Source organism: Apteryx mantelli, chromosome 19 (genome assembly GCF_036417845.1).
Source record: "Apteryx mantelli isolate bAptMan1 chromosome 19, bAptMan1.hap1, whole genome shotgun sequence".
NCBI lineage: Eukaryota > Metazoa > Chordata > Aves > Apterygiformes > Apterygidae > Apteryx > Apteryx mantelli.
In genome coordinates, this window is record NC_089996.1 from 10889962 (window position 1) to 10912413 (window position 22452).

At 35.6% G+C, this 22452-nt stretch overlaps 1 protein-coding gene across 8 annotated transcripts in view; it reads right to left on the reverse strand.

Moving 5' to 3' along the window:
* The window catches only part of MBTD1 (mbt domain containing 1), a 36426-nt gene that overhangs the window by 4468 nt on the left and 9506 nt on the right, over nucleotides 1-22452 (reverse strand). For 5 of the 8 annotated variants that reach the window (XM_067308562.1, XM_067308561.1, XM_067308560.1 and 2 more), the window contains 12 exons: nucleotides 17650-17767; nucleotides 16835-16969; nucleotides 16279-16367; nucleotides 14730-14964; nucleotides 13424-13479; nucleotides 13050-13154; nucleotides 12048-12195; nucleotides 9485-9567; nucleotides 8915-9149; nucleotides 8165-8242; nucleotides 3467-3658; nucleotides 2785-3310 (listed from right to left, as the gene is read on the reverse strand). In XM_067308562.1, the coding sequence (XP_067164663.1) occupies nucleotides 3213-3310; nucleotides 3467-3658; nucleotides 8165-8242; nucleotides 8915-9149; nucleotides 9485-9567; nucleotides 12048-12195; nucleotides 13050-13154; nucleotides 13424-13479; nucleotides 14730-14964; nucleotides 16279-16367; nucleotides 16835-16969; nucleotides 17650-17767 (1572 nt within the window). In that variant the 3' untranslated portion in view covers nucleotides 2785-3212. Of the gene's footprint in view, nucleotides 1-2784; nucleotides 3311-3466; nucleotides 3659-8164; nucleotides 8243-8914; nucleotides 9150-9484; nucleotides 9568-12047; nucleotides 12196-13049; nucleotides 13155-13423; nucleotides 13480-14729; nucleotides 14965-16278; nucleotides 16368-16834; nucleotides 16970-17649; nucleotides 17768-20097; nucleotides 20221-22452 lie in introns of those variants that run through there. The other 3 variants (XM_013953135.2, XM_067308563.1, XM_067308564.1) reach the window with 2 other exon arrangements.

Consider the following 22452-nt stretch of genomic DNA (forward strand, 5'->3'; position numbering starts at 1 on the left):
CATTATTTAGCCCACGTACTTTAAACAGTCTTTAAGCTGACAAGAAAGAGCTTTGATAAAGATTTCCCAATACATCATTAAATTTTTAAGATTCCAAAGATCAGTTTCATTCAAGCAAAACATTTTTTTGTAGTTTTAATCTTCTCTCTTCTTTTGTAAAAAGAAAATAGAAATGAGACCTAAGGCATAAAAAGAATGATGTTATGAATAGCAGTAATGTCACGATTACCTTCCAAATTTCATTAATGAATAGTGATAATTATCAAAATATGAGCATAATATATGAAAAGAACACTGAAAACAAAATATGTCAGTATTTTCATTAAAGGTGCAGTACCCACATTAAAAGGCTGATTATACAAAAATAAATGGTTCTCTATGACCAAATGAATGAGAAAAGTATTGAAGCTTATAGCTAATGAATACAAAGCTTATATGCATATTAATGTCTCTTGAAATGCAGAAATATTATGCAGTGAAGGCTAAAAATAAAACCCATAACCTGTTGCTATTTGTAGCCCTGCTATAACTTACAAGCCATTCGATTATGCTTTTATTATGGTTCTATGTCATCTTCCATGCTGAAATACACTCTTGTGCTAAATAAAAATAAAATTTGAAAATTAAGATATTAAAAGTTGTCGAAAAATTGGAGCATGATGCAAGCTCTGCCAATTTATTTAACGGATGCCTCCTCCCCATCCACATGGTCCAAAATCCCTTGCTTGTTTACACTTTTCCCTGCGTTATGTTCAACTCTGATCAAAAGCCCCATTTCTCTTGGTCCGCGGAGGACAACAAAGGTATTGTCTAAATGATAAGAAACATAATTGGTTACTTAGATATGCTGCTAATACTTTAAGAAAATACTACACAGAGGTCAAGAATATCCCCTGCACTCTACCAGGCATGCTCCTTTCCTTCTCTCCCCCAGCATTTGCAGAATGCTTCTGTAGGTGCAAGAGCAAGAGCTGTATGAGAGCAAGAGCAGTCTCCACAATTTGACTTGCATCTGGCTAATTAGAACCCGAATCCTTACATTTAGATATTTAATGATACTTTAGTTCATTTGTCCCTACTATTCAGCTATTAGTTAAAATCTTTCCTAAGAAAAGCTTAACTACAAATATACAACAAAACAGTTGTTTGAAAGAAGAATAAAAAGTCTTATGGAAGTCATCTGACTGATCATCTTGGAAGCAAAAGGGACAGAGACATGAAAGGTACTCTCTTTTTAAGTATTCTCCACGTTTTGCATGGAGACAAAGAAAAACTGTGTTTGATGTCATTCAACCTCCCAGAAACATCATTATGGCAATAAGAGCAATGGTTTAGAGATAACTATATGTGTACCAAATACAGGGTGAGTCTCTCAGAGCAGTCTCCCTCCCCAGCAGGCTGGTTATCAGCTCTTTATGTGAAACCACCCAACAGTTGCGTTGCAGTATTTAAAGATCATTTCACATGACTCAAAGATTCAAAATACTTGTGTATATTAAGGAAGCAGCATGACTTTGCTGGAGAGCAAAAACACTTCTTTCACACAAGATGAAGCACCACTGAAATCTTCTCCTGCACCAATGATGGTATAAGAGTGGAAAGAGCTCTTCAGTGAGCCTTACTGAGATCTCTGATAGACGAGAAGTTTTAGACTAGATGCCTGTCTCATCAATAATCTTTCACCATTTTCATTCAAAGCTATATAAGAACCTTCTGCAAAGTGCCTATATCCTAGCTGTGACTACTAAAGTGTGAGGCACTGTGATATGCTGAGGAATACACATGCAACCTATGAAATCTGGCTGATCTCAAACGTGTTTTGAGACAATTACATCAGGGCTACGCTTCCCCTAATTCCTCAGACTAAAAGTATGTGGTCTTGCTAAAAGATAAAAAAGCTTTGCATAATGAAAAAGCTGTATCATAAATAAAACTGATTTTGCCCAAACTCTCAAAAATTTGGCAATTTGAAGAGCTCCCAAAGAAGATAATAGAAAGCATCAGGTCTCAGAAAGCAAAGAGCAAAGGGTTTTTGTAGGAACTCAGGGCTATAATGACAAGGAAAACTCAGTATATGCATGTATGTGCACTACATATATGCATTTTAACTGTAGATTTGCCATAAAAGAAGAAAAACTGTGCAGAAAAGGCAGTCCAGAACCGCCTCTCCTATACAATGCTTCTGTTTTGCATCAAGGACTCTGTAAAAGACACGGACATAAACCCAGGAATAGCAAGGAAGCTGACTTAAGAAATGTGTACAAGTGCTTTATTGTTATAGCTCCTGTGCTAGACAAAGTAACAAGTAATTAAATTTAGGCACTTTTACAAAATCAGTGCAGCTCTTTGTTTCAACTCATCCCTGAAGAGATGTGACAATATTTGGGCACCCAAAAACAAGATGAGTTGAAAAACCTTGAGGGGGTGTAAAGAAGAGTCAACATTTGTCCTCAGGGTCCAAAGAAGAAGGCAGGTGGGGTATAGTGTCCTATTCAATGAAGGCATAAGATGCGGACATGAGGATCTGTGTTCTGGATGTATTTCATAGTCAATGAAAAGTGCCAATACTGTAGCCTACTCAGACTGAAGGAAGTTTAAGAGGGTACAAGTCGAGCGAATTTGGAGATAAATCCATCAACCTGGCAACAGTCCTGCAGGGAGAGCACAATTTGGTTTGTCTGACAGATCATACAACTACACTGTATCAGAGAGAATCTATATTGCCCTATATATATCGGGAATAGGACAGAGGAAAAACTATCAGTTCCTTGGAATGGACTTCTATAATCAAGGATTACATTACATAAACCTTCCTTAAAGCTTAAAGTTTTAACCTGCTCAATACTATCAATAAATGAATTATTGAAGAGTTTTCCCCTGCTCACTCATACAGCTGTGTAATTATACTGTCAATGCTTAACCAAACCCAGGTTTTAGAGCAAAAATAGCGAAATAAGTAATCTATGAAATTTCAAATAACGCTTGTATCTGAAGATCTTTTTCCCTGATAACTGCCTTTTTCTGACACAAAGGCAAAAATCACTCCTTATCCACTGTGTACGGTATTTTCTCTGCAAAAAAATAATCCACACTAACTTCCTGCGCATGTCAAATATTCCCAATCCCACATTACCATTCAGTAAATTTAACTGAGTGCATTTTTGTATTTTTAATCTCTGTAGAGCTCCACAGTGCCCCTGCGCCTCAGTAACCTATAATCTGGCCTCAGATGAAGTTCTGAAACAGCTGGACTCCTTCTTCCCTAAGATTAATTCAGTGATGTGGTGCATCAGTGAGAATGAAAAGCTCTCTAACGGGAAAAAAGAAACAAAAAGCAAAAATAAGAAAGAGAGAGAAAGAGAAAAAAGAGTTGATGAGTCAGCATATTCCATGCTAGACCATGCTTAGTTGCCCACCCTGTCCATCATTTCCCTCTGCAGTAACAGAGACTGATGTGGCTAGTTACCTGTTTTGAGGCTGGGACTGAACTCTCGGCTAGTCCTGGGAGGCTGGAAGGCCTCCGGGGCTGTCTGTGCTGGCAGGGTTCGATATGGAGGAGGAGTCAACTCGTCATCACCAGAGAAGCTCCTCCGCACCCCACCTGTCATGGGTAGGCTCGACAAACTGACAGGTTTCTTCCCAACTGGTATCTTCCTCTCTAAACATCAAGTCAAACTAAAATAAACGCTTGGGTTAAAGTGCATTAGGTAACTCAGACTGTTCACTGAGAACTGAAGCCTACTGAAGGCTAGGCCAAGTAGGATGCTGGTTGATTTCTACTCCTTTATGCATGGTCTCCTGGTTCAAAATAGACCTAAGGCATCGTTAAGCCTTTAATAAAATTATTTTATTTTCTATATATTAGTACTCACACCAAAGTGTTCGGGCATTTCAAAACAGTAACAATAACAAATTATGCTAAAAAAAAGCCCTAGGAACATCTGCATTATGACATGAAACAGGTAACAAACTTATTTAATTTTTCTATCTTTATTACTAAATGTGTGCTCATTAACTACTTGTGAGTCACATCAAATGATAGAGGGGGAAATTAATATTAATGTGGCCCATTGCAAATTTTAAAGAAAGGGGGGGGGGGGAAAAAGCATGGCTGCGTTCTCAGCTCCAGCTTTGTTTTTATGGGTTAAGAAATCTGACCTTCTCTTGTATTATTTGTTGAGAAGTAAAACATTATGGCTAGATGCAATTCCTGTTAATTTTTTTCCCATTCAGTGTTAAGCGAGCGTTAATTCAGCTGGTTGTATTGCTTTCCATAGAGGCACACCAGAACAACAGGAAGCTGACTTTCTACTTCACTATTACCACGATTCCATTACTTCGGAGTTCACCACGTAAATCAGCTCTGCTTCACTCTGAATATACTAACACTGTATTAGAAATCTTTGTCACACACAGCAGAATAACTCAAAGACATTCTGGAGTGTGTTGTGAGTACATTTGAGAAACGTGTGTAAGAAACACCTCTTTGCGCTAAAAATAATCTAGTTTATTATTTTATTATTAAGATATATACAGTTTCTTGTTAATGTGCTTACTTCACATGTTACTGTGAAAGCATTACTACTGCATTAGAGTGTTATGACTCAAACCATTTTCAAAATAAATATAAAGTCTTATTTTTATTTACAAGTGCTGAATAAACAGGCTACGGGAAAAAATATTTTCTTCTTAGTATTATTTCCTGTGACTCAGCATTTCTGTTGCTATAACCTATTTAGAACAAACATGTAGGAGGCAGCCAAGTATAAGATGTTTCCATGACCTTGTTTTTCATCTCCTTTTGATAATTAACTGGATTTCTTAGTATTGAATCAACAGTCCAGGAGAAAACTCCTCAGAAGTTCTTCCCCTGTTTCCATATCCCACGTTTACTTCAAGGTAGTGAGAAATGAGCTAGTTCCCCTAGAATAAATCTCCTTCCTACGGCACTAAATAAGGAGAATTTCCTTTCCAGTGTCTTTGGCACTAGTGCTGTATGAAAGAGATCAAGAAACTTTGTGGAGGCAACAGGTGGAAGCAGAGGGACAAGGTAAAAAGCCTAGCATAGCATGCTGAACCAAATCTGCTCAGCCAGTTCCAGAAATTATCCAAGAACAGGTCCTATGAAGGTCATTAAGGAAACAGTCTTCTGTCCTTAGCTTAAGAGGCAACAGCACTCACAACTTTAGATATTCTCTAGTTAGCATTTTTCCTGCTCCTAAACTATTAAAAAGAAGAAAAAAACCCTAAGATTCTGAACAGGGTCCAGATTTTACTCTTCACTCCTAGAATGGCAGAAAGGAGAAACTGATAAATGCAATGTTTGAGTCACTTAACAAGAGCTCTTGAGAACATCCCAGACATCTGCTTTAGCTGTGGCACTGGTCAACTTTTTATGTCCAAAAACCAAAATAGCAAAGTTTGCTTTCTGCAACGACTAATGAAGGTTTCAGTTTGTCTTATGACTTCCATTCATGGATTTACTGGGAACACAAGAGCTTAAATTCCTCATATTAGTTCTACTCAAAGTAGCATGGCTGCACAGCTCATCATTTAGATCAAGTTTTCCATCCCTGGGAAAGCCCCAGAGGGAAAAAAAAAGTTTAGATCTTACTTGACATAATTCTCAAAATCACTGCAGAAAGTTGGATACACATAACTCAGAGTTTAGCTTCAGATTCTTCTAAGAATAAAGATATCTTTGCTCCTATCCCAGTCCAGTGGCCCCTTCCCCAACAGTTAGATCTGTGATGAAACAGAAATCAGTGGATGCAACTTATCTCAATATAACAATTTACTGTTCAAAGATGAAGAGATCTAAAATAAGAGAAATTTGAGAGAGGTGATTTTTGAACTCACAGAAACCTGTCTGATAGTTCTCTTCAATTCCCTAAAATTAGTTGATTAATTCCATGAAAAAATATTTGATAACTATTCTGACTTGCGGTTAACAATTTGAAGGAGATCAGCATCTGGCTACAGACCTTTGCTCTAAGGTTTATGCGAGGGTTTTCTTAGGGGCAGTTGTTTCAACTCGTACTATTCAACCTAGCAAAAGATCCATTTAATCATATTTTACAATGCATCTCAGACTCATTTAAGTTCTTTTCCTAACTGTGTTGAAAGCTTTACTTTTATGAAATTTAGCTTGCCAATATATTCTTCCCACACCTATTCAGAAATCCTTTACCAGGAGCAGTGGCCAAAGGCTGTCTATTTAGTCCTTAGAAATGCATATCACTTTTTGGAAGTCTCTCATACTTACTGCATAAGCAGTAATGTTGAAGTCAGCAAAATGGACACTTGAAGAAATAAGGCTGGCCAGAAGTTAGAAAGACCACATCAGGATTTGTTGTTAGGAAATATACTTTACCGCAAACAGCTGCAAAGCAACTGTACCTCACAAATACAGAACAGCATGGTTTGGACCTCAAGAGCCTCTATCTTTCACAGTCAGTTTTTAAGGGATGGAGGAAAACTGTTCTATCTTTCAGAGAATGTGCCTTAAATTTTTAGTTGTGTACATGGATGAACTCAAGTCTGACAGCAACAAAACTCTCTGGAAAGAGGTCTCAATAAGTCAGTCAGATGATACAGATTCTAATGTTCTAGCTTAGAACATAAGATCTCTCCTAACATTACATTAAGGACTGTTAAAAAGATCTTCTTTAGTCAGGTTTGCTGACTTGAGGGCAAAATTATTTTCAGCATCAACAGAACTGTTGACTTGATTGTCTTCTAGGCTCTCCTATTAAAAAAATAATTTGACAAAGCAGCAGCACAAAATCAAGATGACAGATTATAGACCTTTTCTGCAGCTGATCTGTCCTTATCTTCAGCATAAAATACTGCAACTTCTTCCCAGCTCCCCATCCTTTTCAAGAAAGCACCAAGAGAATGAGTCAATGTAATGGCTTGATGCTCCGAATATGCTATACGTAGTTAGGCTGTCTTGAAATTGAGCATCAAATTCCATCAAGATAAACTATTCATTCTTATGCAGTAGAAAAAACCTCCCCTCACTCGTAATTGGTTCAATTTTTAAGAGAATATTGTAAAAAAATGAAGTTAAACATGATTAAAAATGGTGTGGCACTTATCATAAGAATATAGGCTTACCCTGTGTTCTTATTTACCATTTCATCTCTTGCACATAGATTTCCCAAGCAATGGCTGTTAGGTTGCTGCTGCTTTTGACTCAAGAGGTAGCTACCTTTCAAAACTGTCAAATTACTGGAGAAATGTCTTGAGAACCTTTGGAATAGAACTGCTTTATGAAACTATAACATTGCTCAGAGGAGAGAAAACAGATGGATCTGATTTCCAGAGAAGAACGATGGGAGAAGGCACAAGGTCCTCTTGTGATTGGCTGCCTCTACTCCCTTTATTTTACTCACACAAAACAGATTTTTGATTTAAACAGTCAGAGTCATGGAAATAAAAATACAGAGGGATGTGAAACATGCATTTGTGCAAATTAAAATTCAAATCAGTTGTGAATTTTGAAGAAAACTTCATCCTGAGGGAAACAATTACTGTGTAAAGAATCCGAGTAGTTTTGTTATAAAGCTCAGATTCTTAAAAATGGTCATTACTATGTTTTACTGTGACAAGAATAGTCACGTACAGCAATGCTATTTATTGTCAGCTTCCCACAGATGTCTCACACCTAGAAAACTGGCAAACAAATCACTTTGTTTTAAAAAGGAACCAGACAGGGTAACAGCTAGATAGTGCTTTAAATTTCCTACTTCTCTTTCTGATCCAAATACCTTGGTTCTTATTTCTACAACTGTGTTAGAAATAACTAAAAGCGGAGAGTTGAAACTATGTTAACTGATACCTGAGCATTTTGTATAAGGCAGTATACCTAGATATTCAGTATATTCCATAACTAAAACAATCTCTGCATACCAAAAATACTGTAACATTTGTCCATCTACAATTCATATAGAATATAATTAACAATATCAACCCTGTTGCAAGTTATAAAAAAATAAATATTCTCAGTTAATTAAAAAGTTCCTTTTATGGCATACTGCACCTTTAAGCATAACACCTGTTTTACACACAAGCAACACTTCCAAATAGAATAGGGACTTAGGGAGAGACCACAAACTTTTTAAAACAGGAGGAAAAATGCAAACAGTATTTTGTCACCCACTTTTCTTATGTCCTTTGTACTGTTGTGACTTAGCTTTTTTCTTCTGTTTTGATGAACTTGACTGGCTATCTCTCGATGCTGCAAAAAATTAAGAATGCAGATTTAAAAAAAATTTAGAAAGCAGAATTTAGCATTTTGGAAAAATACTTCAGACATGTCAAAGCTACTACACAGGACAGAATATCTCCTTAATGACTTAATGAAAGCAGAAGAATACCTTTACTGAGGAAAATTCCTCCTATTAAACTATAATCACACTAACAGGTCCTGAAATACAGTTACCTATTATCATATATCTTGACCTGACAGGCCAAGTCTTGATGCACTTAACATAGCCTTCTTTTCACATAAATACCTGTGCACAAGAATAACTATGTACATGCTGAGTTTCATCAAATTCGCTATGTAAAGCATATACATTTGCAATCTTAAAGCAATATAAATTCTTAATGATATTATTCAGAACTAATGAGTAAATATAACAGGCCTGAGATAAAATAAACTACTTTTGGCAATAAAAACAGAAAAGTGGTAAGTAGACATAGAAATGCCCAGAAGTATTTTAACAGTCAAGGTGGAAGAGATTAGAACTATTTACTTCTAAGCAATAGCAAGCAATCTGTTCTCTTTTTGTTATGTCTTACAACCTTTTTATGAAAAAAAAAATTGAAAAGGATGAAGTTAAGAAAAATCACAGATGAATAAGGACCAGTAAGCAACTGCTATGCTATTTACAAAACTAAAACTTACATTGTGGCGCTGGAGGCTGCAGCTGATATCCAGTTAGCTGACACCATCCCACCGGATAGAGGTCTGGAGACTCACAATCTACCCACTGATCATATTCATCTTCCCACCCATCAAAGTGTATCCTCAACAGGCGATGGATAATGCGAGTTACTGTGGCCACGCATACCAGGCGAGGTTCCATCAGATCAACAGCCTCCAGCTTCATTCCAACATGAAACCCATGGTTTGGAACTTCCTGGAAAAGTGAACACATCAACAAGGTAAACATCAGGAAACAAACACGCTAATTAAAACTGCTTAGGCAATGTGTTGAAGAGAATGTTTCAGACAGTTTAATGTAGGGAAATATCAGGTATCATTTATGAAGTTTCATGTACCCCCTTTTTTCCTTAACATTTCAGAAATATTCAAACTGAATACACCCAAATGGTTCCAATTTTTAAAAGGCTCTGTTGTCTTAGTTTTTCAAAATTGTGCACAAAGAAATGGGTCAATCCCATGAAGTATACAGACAGAACTTTAAAGAAAATACTGAGTTCATTCTAAATACACATGTACGATGTTTATTACCTTATTGAAGAGCTTTACAGGTGCTGCTATTGAGTCAGTTTCCCTGAGGTAGTCAAACCATTTGAAAGGGAGTTTTGCATAACCTGTGAATTTTAAACAACATTTTCGTACATCAGCTGCAAGCTTTATTAATAAAAACAACAAGAATAGTATATTGGCACTGTGTAATTGCTAAAAGGATGACAAAGAAACAAGATATTAACATCAGAAACTTCCACCACTCTCTGAGCTTTGGTCTAAGGGACAAGACAGTCCACCGGACACAGCCTGATTGCAACAAACAAGATGAATGAACTTCTAGATAATACAAAAAGTGTCAATTTAACATTAATCGTTCATACTTGAAGTTTTCTGTCCACGTAGATCCTTGATCTCTACAATGCCCCACACAAATCACCAGAACAGATCATATAATTAAGCACATCCAGCGTCTTTCCTGTGGGGAAAGAGCTCCACTATTGAAAAATGTGATTTGTTAGGAACAGACTGGTAAGAACAGGCATGGATATTTTCAAACTTAAATAATAAGGTTAAAATAGCAATAATAGGGTAACTTACAGCATTTTTTCAATCTTAAAACCTATTATAAAGGGAAGAAAATAATGTCTCTTAAATATATTTAGCTTTTGCTTTCTACTGAATTTGTAAAAAAAAAAAAAAACCCAAAAAACATTTAGGACTATATTTTAGTTTTGGGTGACTTTTACAGCAATTTAGACCAGCAATTCTCAAATTCTAGCTCATGGACCAAAAACAGCTTGAAAGGTTTCTTCGCAGTGGTATACAGTGTTAGACATTTTGAAAAATCACAGGCTTGTAGGCATGGCACAGTGAACTATGGGAAACACTCAGATCTCACCTAAGTGGGGGTACAGAGCTCCCACTGAGCGACAGCTCAGTACTGCAGGGCAAGACTCATCAGATAGGTAGTTAAACATCCACAGCCCAAAATGCAATCAAATTCTTGAAAGTTTCTAAGCATCAACTTCTGTTGATTTCAGCAAGTGCTGAAGATGTTTGGAAAGAATGATCCCATAAGCTTAAAGTCCAAAGAGCTCACAGCAACATACTTAAGCTATCCATACTGCTAAATGTAATCTGGAAATGGTGTCCACAGTTAGGTATGTAATATCTGCATGAACAGATGTAGCTGGATAGCTAACAATTGATACAGATAGTAATATATTAGTTTTGTATATCAATGATTTTCTTTTTGTTAATGTACAGTTTCTCTGGTGTGACCAATTAATTTGTACACACCTCCCTCAATTAACTTCTCAGAGCTTGTACTGGAGACATGGGCACGTGGCCCTAACTAAGGTAATCAGAAGTAAGAAATTGTCCATTTTCAAGGCCATAATTTAGTCAGTAGAATACACCTCCCAAGAGCTAAGGAGCTTTGATCATTATATCTTATTATATCAGTAATAAAATGTTTAAGTATGTTAATGCGCATTATGGTCTGTATTTTACTGCTGTTAATTCCTCATTCAAATGACTTTTAGATTATTGCATGTGATTTATAATCATCTCTCAGTGGATGATACAGGACTGTTATGGAAAATTTACAATTACTACTATTGTAAGAGACTCTTGGACCACATATTTTTTGAGGGGTGTGCAGGTTTAGAGAAAAAAAGCACTCTTCATGTTTCTGGCAATGAGATCATGCCCATGAATTTCTAAGCAATAAATTCACTAAATGAGCTGACTGTGAAAAATAACAGTGAATCTGTCCAACCACAGACTTTCCACATACTCAAAGATGACAGATTCATTAGTATGTGCTAAGGAAAACTCTATGAAATTATTTTCTTCTTGTTGTATTACACTGTCTGTGTAGTTATTACCTAGAAAATCATTCAACAAATACAAGTAGAAGCCTGCTAGAATAAGAATATAGAAAAAAAAAATCCATAGAAAACCATTATTATCTGCTGTTACACAACTAATTACAATACTCTTTATAAATTGCTAGACCAAGATAATAAAGTGGAAAGATGAAGGCAATAAGAGTCTTCTGTAGGCATATCTGCTAGTGGACAGACAGCTTTTCTTGCAGCAGGGATTACGCCATGTATATATCTATAGAGATTTCCACGAAGCTCAAGTTTGTGCATATATTTCAATGAATTAACTGTTATTGTTATGAATTAGCCCAAGTCTGACACTCTAAGTGTTCTTTAAACCTCTGCTGGCCAGAACTTCCCAAGTACTGACCTATTCTGAACAGTCCTTTCAGTGACTTGCATATTTATACTTCCCATTCACTTAATGGCTATACTACTCAACTTATGGCTATTCTCTCAAGTCTGATAACAAAAGCAAGTTATTTTAGCCAGTGAACCAATCAGATGTTCAGTTTGCCTTTTTCTGTATGAAAATGTTTGGTAACTCTGTTTTAGATGATTTTGAAGTTCTGCTGTAGTATTTGTTTCAGACTCGGGAAAGTCCTGAAAAGTGATAAGAACTTCGTAGACTGAGTTAAGAAACAAAGCATATGGCATATACAATATCACTGAAAAATATGAAAAATAAAAGGTGGTCAGAATGCTATATGTACCTCTGGGTGGAGTTAGTTCAATCATGTTAATTTCACAGAAACCAACAGGGAAAATAGAAGGGGAAGTGGCATGGTAACAAAACCAATCAGACCCATCTGCTGCTTCTGAGCCATCAATCCCAATCATAAGATAGCCATCTGCTAAAACCTTTGTAAAGAAAAACAAAATTTTACATTAAATTCCTTTAACTGTGTGATAAGGCTAGAAAGAAAGCATGCCGTGTTTCAAAAGAGTGAATACAACTGAATAATAATGGAAGTACTTATACGGACATTCAATTAAAACAAAACAAAAAAAACCCAAGTCATACCTGTCTCCAAGATTTTATGCGTACTATTGTAAAGTGTACCTTAGTTAACTACAAAATTGAGAGGGGAAAATTTCCTTTTTCTAATTTTTAGGGTTTTTTTGTGAACATGAGTTCCCCTTAAGCTTTATAATTCAGTTTACTCTTTATCTTGTAAGGATATTCCGCACTACATAAATAAGAAAAAAATATCAAAATAATAACCTTACTCATTGGTAAGGTTATGCTGGGCTGCTAAGCTGCTTTTTACATTTTCGTCTTCTTTTAAAATAGACTTCATATGGATGGTGCCCTTTTCAGCTAGAAAAAAAGTACATCCTTAAAATATATATATAATAAAAATCTTCATTGACTTCCGCAAGTTAGCAAGATGAGGATTTCTGAACAGGGTTGCAGAATAGTTGGGATAATTAGCAGAAGATTGTCCTGCAAATTAATCTCACAAGCATGTTATTTCCTAATTAAAGGTAATACTGAATTTTCAGACATTAAAAACAAAATTAAAACTTACATGAGTATATCCTTTACTATATTACTTGTTTAGAACTAATTAATGGAAGGATTCAGTAAACGTTCAATGTGTGAATGAACTGCATTTTATTTTGAGCTTTTTCTTATGTTTCAAAACTGAATAAAGATGAGTTGAAAAATGGATTCATATCTACCTTCCCAAAATAGACATTTGCTTTCTTACCTTTCTAATAGTTGCCACACATATTGCTGAAAGGTTTAAGGGGTCTATAGCTTCCAATTTCATTCCTTCTTTAAACCACTCCCCTGCTGTGTCAACCTCTTTTACCTAAAAAAATGAGAAAACAGCACCAGAAGCTAAGAATCTAGCGAGCCTACAATACATAACCACACACTATTGAAGCAAAAAGACTGAAACACCTGTCATATAAGCTCTTTTTATGTCAAAGAGCCCAAGTTAGTTAAGTATATGAATAAAAAAAGCAACTGGGCATATTCCCAGGACTTTAGTAGAGTTTCAGTTCTGTTTCAGACACACCAGGAATCAAAGCTCCTCAATTGACTCTGAGAAAACAGCGTTCTTGCTAGCAAACTTACCTTCATAAATAAGTGTGGGGGTGCATCAAAATGTCCCTCTTGTTTCTTTGTAATATCTACAAGGAATAAGGGTACATACTAGTCAGAGGCTTTATTATTGGAAAAGACAGTGCATTTTTCTAAATATGATGGCCAGAACTTCCCAAGTACTGACATAGTCTGAACAGTCCTTTCAGTGACTTTCAGCACTGCTCTTGATTTCTTTAACTACTCTTATTTATAAACGGTTTCAGTGGAAATATGTTATCTAGTACTACACAGTTGCATTATTATTATGGCAGGCCCACAGTTTAAGACAACTACCACAAAAATCTAGTGAACAAACTCCACCCATTTTCCTTATTTATTTCTACCTGAAATACTTTTATAACACAACCTCATTTATGAGGAAAAAATCCAATATTCCCAAGACTGCATGATTATGTCACAAAATTGCTATCAATACATGCAAGCTTTTGCAAAAGTTTGCAAGTAAAATATTTTGCATGCACTTCTATGTTATGATAGAACATTAACAGTAGAAGACATAACTTCAAGGCTTGAAATAATTTATTACTGATTTCTTTCTGTAATTTAATTTATGCTCTTCATTGCCTTTTTTTAGGCTAGAAGTTCTTGTTTTTTGAACTCATGTCTCCAAAATGTAATCATCTCACAGTCCAGCAGGCTCTGTAGCAGAGATGTATATTTTATTTTATATATACATATGCATATATTCTTTATAGCTTTTTGTAGCCAACTGTTGAATCCTACTTTCCAAGGTGAATCCCTGCAACTCTCTTAAAGGCTTTACATCATTTCTGGGAGGCAGCACTGCTCTTGATTTCTTTAACTACTCTTATTTATAAACGGTTTCTGTGGAAATTTTCAAGTACCAGAATAACTGCCCTGAAGGCATGACTTGGGCAATGTTTTATGGAAATTCTGTTACTGACAAGGAGACACAGGCTCAATGGAACAGAAAAAGACTCAAAAAGAGATTGAAAAGACATTTTTTTTCTCCAGAATCCTTAAAACAATTTGTTAACTGCTGTTTATGGTTATGAGTCTCTTGATACTGACATACTACAGTCCAACTACAATTTATTCCAGCTTTTCCAACACAGTAAGAAACACTAATAACACTTTTAACTGAAACACTGGAATGGCTTTATAGTTGGCAAAACCCCCAAGTCCCACTATATGCATTTTTAAAGATAATTACTTGAACTATTTTTATTAACCATATAAAGGGACAGTATGGCTTAAGTTAGGCTTCACTTAGACAACACTGCCCACAACGACACCTCTGAAACAACAAGCTTACCAGATCTTTTGAATCTATGTCCTATACTTCGAGACCAACCAATGTGATGAATTAGCGGACTGTACATATGGCACCAGAAGTCATCAGTTTTGTCTTCACTTTCTTCATATACCAATCTCAACCGTCCTCCAACGACGCTCTCTACCACTGCTACCCGTGTTCGACAAAGGTGTGTTTTGTCAACAACTTCTACTCTCATGGAAGTTTTGAATGGATACTGCATACTCTCAGACACCTTAAAATAACAGGAAAAAAAAAAAAAAAGGTTCCGTAAAAATATATTCTGGTTTTGCCTAGTCATTTGTCTTCTGCTACCAAAGTACTTTTCATTTAATTCAATTACTTGTTAATCCACTTGCAAAAGTGACAAAAATGCTTTCTCTTATACTTTATTGTACATGTGACAAAATGAAACATTTCACAAAACTAACTGTAGAATAGATCCTACAACAGTATAAACAGCTCTCACACAGGTTAAAGGAATTTTCCATTGATTTAACGAAAGTTTGTTCAGTGATTAACAATGGATAAAATTACCTTGAGAAACAATCAGTTTTAATGATAAAGATAAAAAGATTTTTGGTTTGTCATCCACTCAAAATATAGTACTTAAAAATAGGTTTAAAATACTTTATTATAAAAAGCATGGAAAACAATACTTGAGCATAATTAAAACTGACCACTCACAAACATATTTCTTCATAATACCAAGGAAGAAAGAAAATAAGGGAAATGGATATTAATCTGCCTTGTGAAAATGTATTCTTTTAAAAAATGCTTTATAGTAAATTCAGTATCTGTCATTTGCCATGCCCATTATGAACTCCCCCAAAGTGTTTGGACCTTGCAAATTTGATTTGGCTTCCAACTGAGCCAAGTTTTAAATAGAAATGAACATGTGCAGAAAAAAAAAAAAAAAAATCTTTGGAATACTAGCGTGTAGTGTAAGACAACAATACAGCACTCCTTACATTCCTATTAAAATCTATGCACCATCTTGCAATATTAATAAACAAACTTGCAGCATACCATACAGACAGATGCCATACAAGATTTAGCAAAGACAGCAAAAAAAAAAAAATCTAGTCTAAAGCAGATAGAAATATTATCATTTAAAATGAGGTATTTTATTGCATCTAGATATATGCTGTATTAACAAATCTTGTTTAGTTCCTTGAAATAATGCACAATAAAAATCATTCCTGAATTAGCAAGATTAGTTTCACTTTTTCCTTAACAACTATCATTGGGTATCTTATTAGCACTTTTTTTTTTTCATTGGGGTTATTTTAAAATTAAAATAGACTAACTAGTTTTTAAAGAAAAATATTTTCTTTCAAAGAAAAGAGTTTTTCAAATGGCATCATATACTAACAAGTGCAGAGATAAATGGAAAATAGAGATTCCAGGGAAAACTGTATTAGGAGAAGAAACTACTGTACCCTCTTCACTATAAAAGGGGCTAATGTGCCATTGTAAAATATTTCAGCTCTTCACACTGTGTTGCAATTTTGTTTATAGTACATTATTGATATTGCATCAGCCTTACCTTCTGAGAAAAGTCAGGAGGAAGTGTTTTGGCACCAGTAAGTCGTTTCACTAGAAAAGCTTTCCAGTTTGTGTATTTGTGTTGGATGGCTGTTGCAAATGAAGGGGAAAAAATAAGCCACTGATTTTTAAATGTGTCCATTAGAGACAATGTTATAGTCTGGAATATGTAAAGAAGAAAACCTAGATGACTGTTAAAAAGTCTGGATGAAAATAATGACAAAATCTCTTTAGAGAATGAATGCTACCCAAGTTTAAATTCATGTGTATGTTAGGGCAAAGAATTTAATGACAAAATATAAATAAGACCAGTGCATGTTTATATCACTGATTAGCCTAACTGCTTCCACCTTGATATAGCAGGGGCTACTCCAAGAAACACTTTTAGCATGAGTCAAGTCCTTATTTTTTCCAATCATTAAAATGATTTATTCATAGCTGTTGAAAGAGTTGCTATGGTAAAAATACTTTGATATCTGAATCATAAGCAAATTTAGTTAAATCAAAAAAGACTTTTTAATCATGTCAATCAATCAGTACTGCTAATATTTACATACATCGAGGAGGGACTAGGGGCTTCCCACTGGTTGCACACCAACCAACTGGGTGGATGTCAGACCCACAAACGTTGCACCAGAAGTCAAGACTTGAATCGTTTTCAAAGCCTTCGTATCTTAGCAGAGCATTGTACCCTGAAAAAGAGCAAGCCCGTTTAAAAAAAAAAATACAAAATTAAGCAAGGTTATAAATCTATTAAAACTTCTCTACCAATCATAATGTATATAACTTTGGTTTTTCTAAGATAAAACCTTTTTTAGAATGTCATTCTTAAGGCACATTGCTGCATGTTATCAATGCACAGGATGGATTACTTTGATAAACGCGCATGTGCTATCACATAAGACAAATACATTCTAAATATAACTAAAATTCTTGTACTATAAACCTTCAGAAGTTATACATGGAAAGACACAGTTAATTCTTTCTTTACCCATATAGTCTCTGCTTTGTCATATTTTAGCTGTGAAACCTTTAATTTTTAACTTCACTTTTAACCAAGAAAAGTGATTGGTATAATGAGGCTTGCTCGCTACTGTACAATTTCTTATCTCCTCATCCTGCATTTCTCTTAATGAACTCAGTATCACTACAGAAAACAGACATTAAGTCCACTGAAGCCACTGTAAAACAGTATAACCTAGACAGCACCCTGAAAAGTGATACAGCTTCTTAGTTATACAGCTCTGACAACTTAACAGTGTCAACATTCTACTCCCCCCCATCAACAATCACTAAATTAGTCGCTAAATTATTAGCTCCCTTCACACAGTTACTTTAATTGTTTTAATAACTTCAACTAAAATATATTCACCTGCTAGTTTTACAATTCCAGCTATCCAGAAGACTTTGGTAGGTAGGCTGCAGTCTGTGTTTGGAACCTCCACTCGCACTCCTTCTGAGATATCACCCCAGCACGTCCCCATAGGTGCCTATCATTTAAGGTAGGGGGAAAAAAAATGACCAGTTCACCACTCCATTTACTCCACACAAAAATAACTATTTTTGTTACATTAGTGCTTTACAAGCAACTTTCCAAAAATAGATAAAAACCAATATACATGATAGACAAACATATGTTCAGAAAATGGTCTTTCTGAAAACTTCGTTTGGTTTTGATCTGCAGTTTATGTGCACTGATTACATACAATTATTATTGCTCATCTCCTGCAACAACTGTAGGACATCTGTAAACATCCGTAAAGCACAAGTAAAAATTATATATACTCACAGATCAGCATTACTGCATGATGTTTCAACTAGAGGCTAGCCACTAATTTCAGTGAGAACGGTATAATTCCCCCCACAATTCTACTTGCAAGGAAATTATGGTACTTAAAATTTATACCTTTGTCAGAGACATCAAAATCTAGTACACGCTCTGTAAATCAGTAACTTGCCTGAAAATGCTTAAGAGCTATTTCTTGAATGTATTCTGAAGATTTATTAGGGGGGTTTATTTCCCATGGGTTCACATCCTCTCAGAGGAACAGGCCTTTATATCACCCGCAAGTGATCATTCCATCAAGCAAACAAAAAGTCTGAGTTGCATCTTTCTAACAAAAGCCAAAGGGAAATGCACAGCTAGATTCCTCACGCACTGTTCTGAAAGCTTAGACTAATGTTCTAGTAACAAGAAGAAATACAAGCCTGATGAACTCTTAAGGGTTTTGGGAAACTGGAGATAAAAATTACATCTAGTTTGCCATCTCAGGAAGAATGTTTTGCTGGACAGAGCATCATGAAAAGAGAGTCAAAGATGGTATTGTAGAGATATCAGAAGTGTGCAGTGCTGAAAAATCTAACCCCTTAAAATTTACCCAGCCAAAGTTATCCAAAAAAAAAAAAAAAGGATAAGTCTAAATTCAACTAGAGACCACAAACAAGGGAAAGATTCAGATTTTAGGTAGTTTAGAACAACGGTCATATCAACTGTAAAGATACTCTAAGAGAAGTAAATTCTAATCAGTTCAGAGAGCATTCAGATACTATGGGGAAAGCTGAAGGGATCCTCTGATTCTGTATCGTAACAGGCAGACAGTATTCTAAGGCTATGTCTGATTTACAAGGCTCTTTTCAAACACAGAATTTAACCAGCTCACTGCAAATAGCCTCCAACTTCTTAGAATTTTGGCAGTGAGCCACAGGGGAAGAAAAGTTGAGTTAATTCTGAATGATTGGAAATTACAATGCTGGAAGTTTGCTGGCAATCAACAATGGCCAATTAGCAGCAGTAAACACCAAATGTATCTTAAAAGGGGATGCCCTTCACTAGTGAGACTATATGATGCTAGGCCACAAGTTTTAGCCATTAAAGAAAATAAATCCATTTGCAAGTATGCCAGCTTCTTATTCTTGAAGCCTGGTCTCTTCATATTCTGCTATGTCCCATCTACACTGGTCTAGACTGTAGAGCTCTTTTCTGCCATCTGGCAGACAGAGAAAAAAACAACTTGAAAGATGACTTATTTTCACATGCAAAATATGCAGATATAGCATCTTAATGAAGCCCTATTTCATATTCACTATCATCTCTAAATTGACATTTGCAGCTTTTTGGACTGAAATGGGGAAATAAACTTTTCAAACTGTATATTTTAGTAGCTCTTGTTGCCTTGTATAGAGATACAGATGAGTCCAAACAATCAAAAACAGCAGTGCTGAACAATCTCACAACCCAGCTGCACTTCATCAAAATATATTTTACTGCCTGCTCATCTACTCAGTTGATTCAGGGAGAAAAGTGTATCAAAGCACTTCTCCTTCCATGATAAAGGAATTGTCACAAATAGTTTTATTTCTAGAACATGGATTGGTATAGAGGGAAATAGCAGAAAGCTAAATTTGTCCTTGTCTGTGAAAATATTGGTTCTGCTAGTTTCTCCTACACCAATCCACATGGCTCACCCTTTAGAAGAAGGGAGCCATCCTGGGTAGCATTCCTACTGAAAAGCCAGATATCATTATTGTCCTGAAATAATGGTTTACAGTATACCTGGTATACTGTATATCTTTTCCACTCCTTATGAAAATTCTTAAAGGAGGAAGACTGGATAAACCAGGGCTATAACAGCCATCTTCCTTCATGTCTTCTCTGTCTTCATGTGATTAATCAATGTTTGCACAGTGCTCTGAAAAACTCACAAAGCACTATGTAAGTGCTAAGTCTTATTCATGTGCTGGCTGGAAGGGTAACTCTGAAGTCTGGATTGGCATAGTATGAACTAGCAGAACCATAATTTACAGGTAAGAACAAATTTACCTTTCAGACTCATGACGAAGAGATCCGCTTCACGTTACTCCCAAACAAGGCAGATCTGGTTCATCGCTTCCTGAGCCAGGAGGTGACTTGGGAGGGTTTATCTGTGAGCGGCAGCTGCCTTCTCTGCAAGGTAAGTTGCAATCAGGAAGGTCCTGTTTGACAGGAACGCCTAAAGGCTAAGTATCTCCACATGGCTGCCTAGCTGAACAAAGAACTTGTGGCTGAAATAACTTATTTCTAAAGGCTTTGGATGGCACTGACGTGGCCCTGATTTCAGATGTGCATCTTCAATCAAGCATTTAAGAGCAAAAGAGATGCTACCAATTCCTGAAATGCAAGTATACTATGCTGTTACCTTGTGTGTAAACAGCACCCACCTACAGGGTAACGCCAGAGAAGACGATGGGAAAAGAGAGTTAAAAATAAAAGTTAGAGGCAAAGCACTGCCACCTAGTGTAAAATCCTGGCAACATCTCCTTAGAGCAAAGGGAATTTAGAAGTGCTTTATAACAAAAGAAACAAAGAGAATAAACATATTTCAGCTCAGAATAAAATTCAACTGGAAGAAAGACTGAAAAAATGCACAGCTTCAGAAAAACGTGCATCTCATTAGCAATGGGTGCAAAAGAATATTACTATTAATCATGGGCATTAAGTTGCACATTAAGTACTGACAAATGACTCAAAGCACTGTACTTGCTTTCATTACTAGGAACAGTTTAAGCTAATAAAACCAAGTACAGAAAAAAGTAAAAACTATTTAGAAGAAAAAACAAAACAGGAATGCTAGTTAATAACAAAGATCACAAATAGAGCATGTTGTATGTTACTAAACTGTAACAAAATACTAATATTGTAAATATCAACTTGCTTAAATCAAATGAGAACTTTCCTCCATAATCAGACACACATCAATAGCTGATACAAGGCAATTCAACAGCTAAGAAAAAAAAGGAGACAAGGTGCACAGACCATAATTCTGGGTCTGCCATAGGCTGGCTATACGACATGAAACAAGGCAGCTTCTCTCTTTGCACTTCAGTATACAAACTGTAGACTGGGCATAATTGTATCGAATAGTGCTGCTAGTGAGTTTCATTCGTGTTATTCAACATGAAATTTGGAATGAGGGTAACAGGGATTCCACATTAAAGGCATCACAACACTCTGAAATTAATTACAGAGAATTTTAAGACTTAAACATTTCCGTTTCAAAATGTGTCTACGTTAAAATTGAAGCAGAAATAGTTTCCCACATTAGGCAAAAAAACTATGTGATGTGGGAAAATTAGGCACAGACCCGAAATACTGAAATCTGCTGTGTTATACAAAGCCAAGCAAGCCAAACCCCACATTTCAAAATCCTCTTACATTTTCTTTAATATTGTTCCCAATGTTCCCTATCAAATATACATGCAGATACAGCCAGTATAACCAGGTACACACTTACCTAACAAATTTAAGGGTAGGTACATAGTTAACTTACTCCACTGAGAAAGTCTGACCTGCACTATCAGTTCTATACCTGTATTTTGAGCAGGGTAAGCTTTATGTATTTGATCTTGTGGACACACAGAACATGTGCATGAAATTCATAATATGAATGGTAAACAAACATCAACACTTTTACAAATCAAAGCAATATAGTACATACAAAACATAGCAATAAGCTTTCCAGACAGACAAAAAGAAAACTGCTTCTTTCAATTCTCAAGGGACAGAGAGAGTGGGAGAGAGCAAGCAGGAGAGAACAAAAGAGAAGGATCTAAAAAGAAGAGAGAACTAATGTGTTTTCAGAATCTGAATGGTTTAAATAATACACTTTTTGAAGAAATAATTCTAGTAAAACCTAATGTAAATCACACCATCATAACACTAACTAATATCCCCTGAAGAAGTAGAAACTGCCAAAGGAGACTTCAGGAGTAACAATAGACTTTTACAGAAAAGGAGAGCAGAGAGAAGAGAAACAAGAAGAGAAACAAGATTCAGATTTAATAACATTGTTGCCATGTTGCTTGCAAAAATTTTCAAGGTAAAATATGAATATTAGTATTATATCTGTTCATGTTACCAATGTACTATTCAGCTTAATGAATGAAACAGTAAGAAAACAAGATATAACTCCTTTTAATACGGAATGTTATAATATAGAATACAAGTGGCATAATTATTGCATCTGTGTCCTAATTAAGTACACCAAACACCATGAAGCATTTGTTGCTACAATAGCACAGTCATCTTATCAAACACTATCTTCTGATATGCACTTAAGAAATTACTTGTTATAACATGTACATAATTGTGAAAGCAAAGTGCAAACACGCTTATTTAGGCACGTGGAATTCAATACAA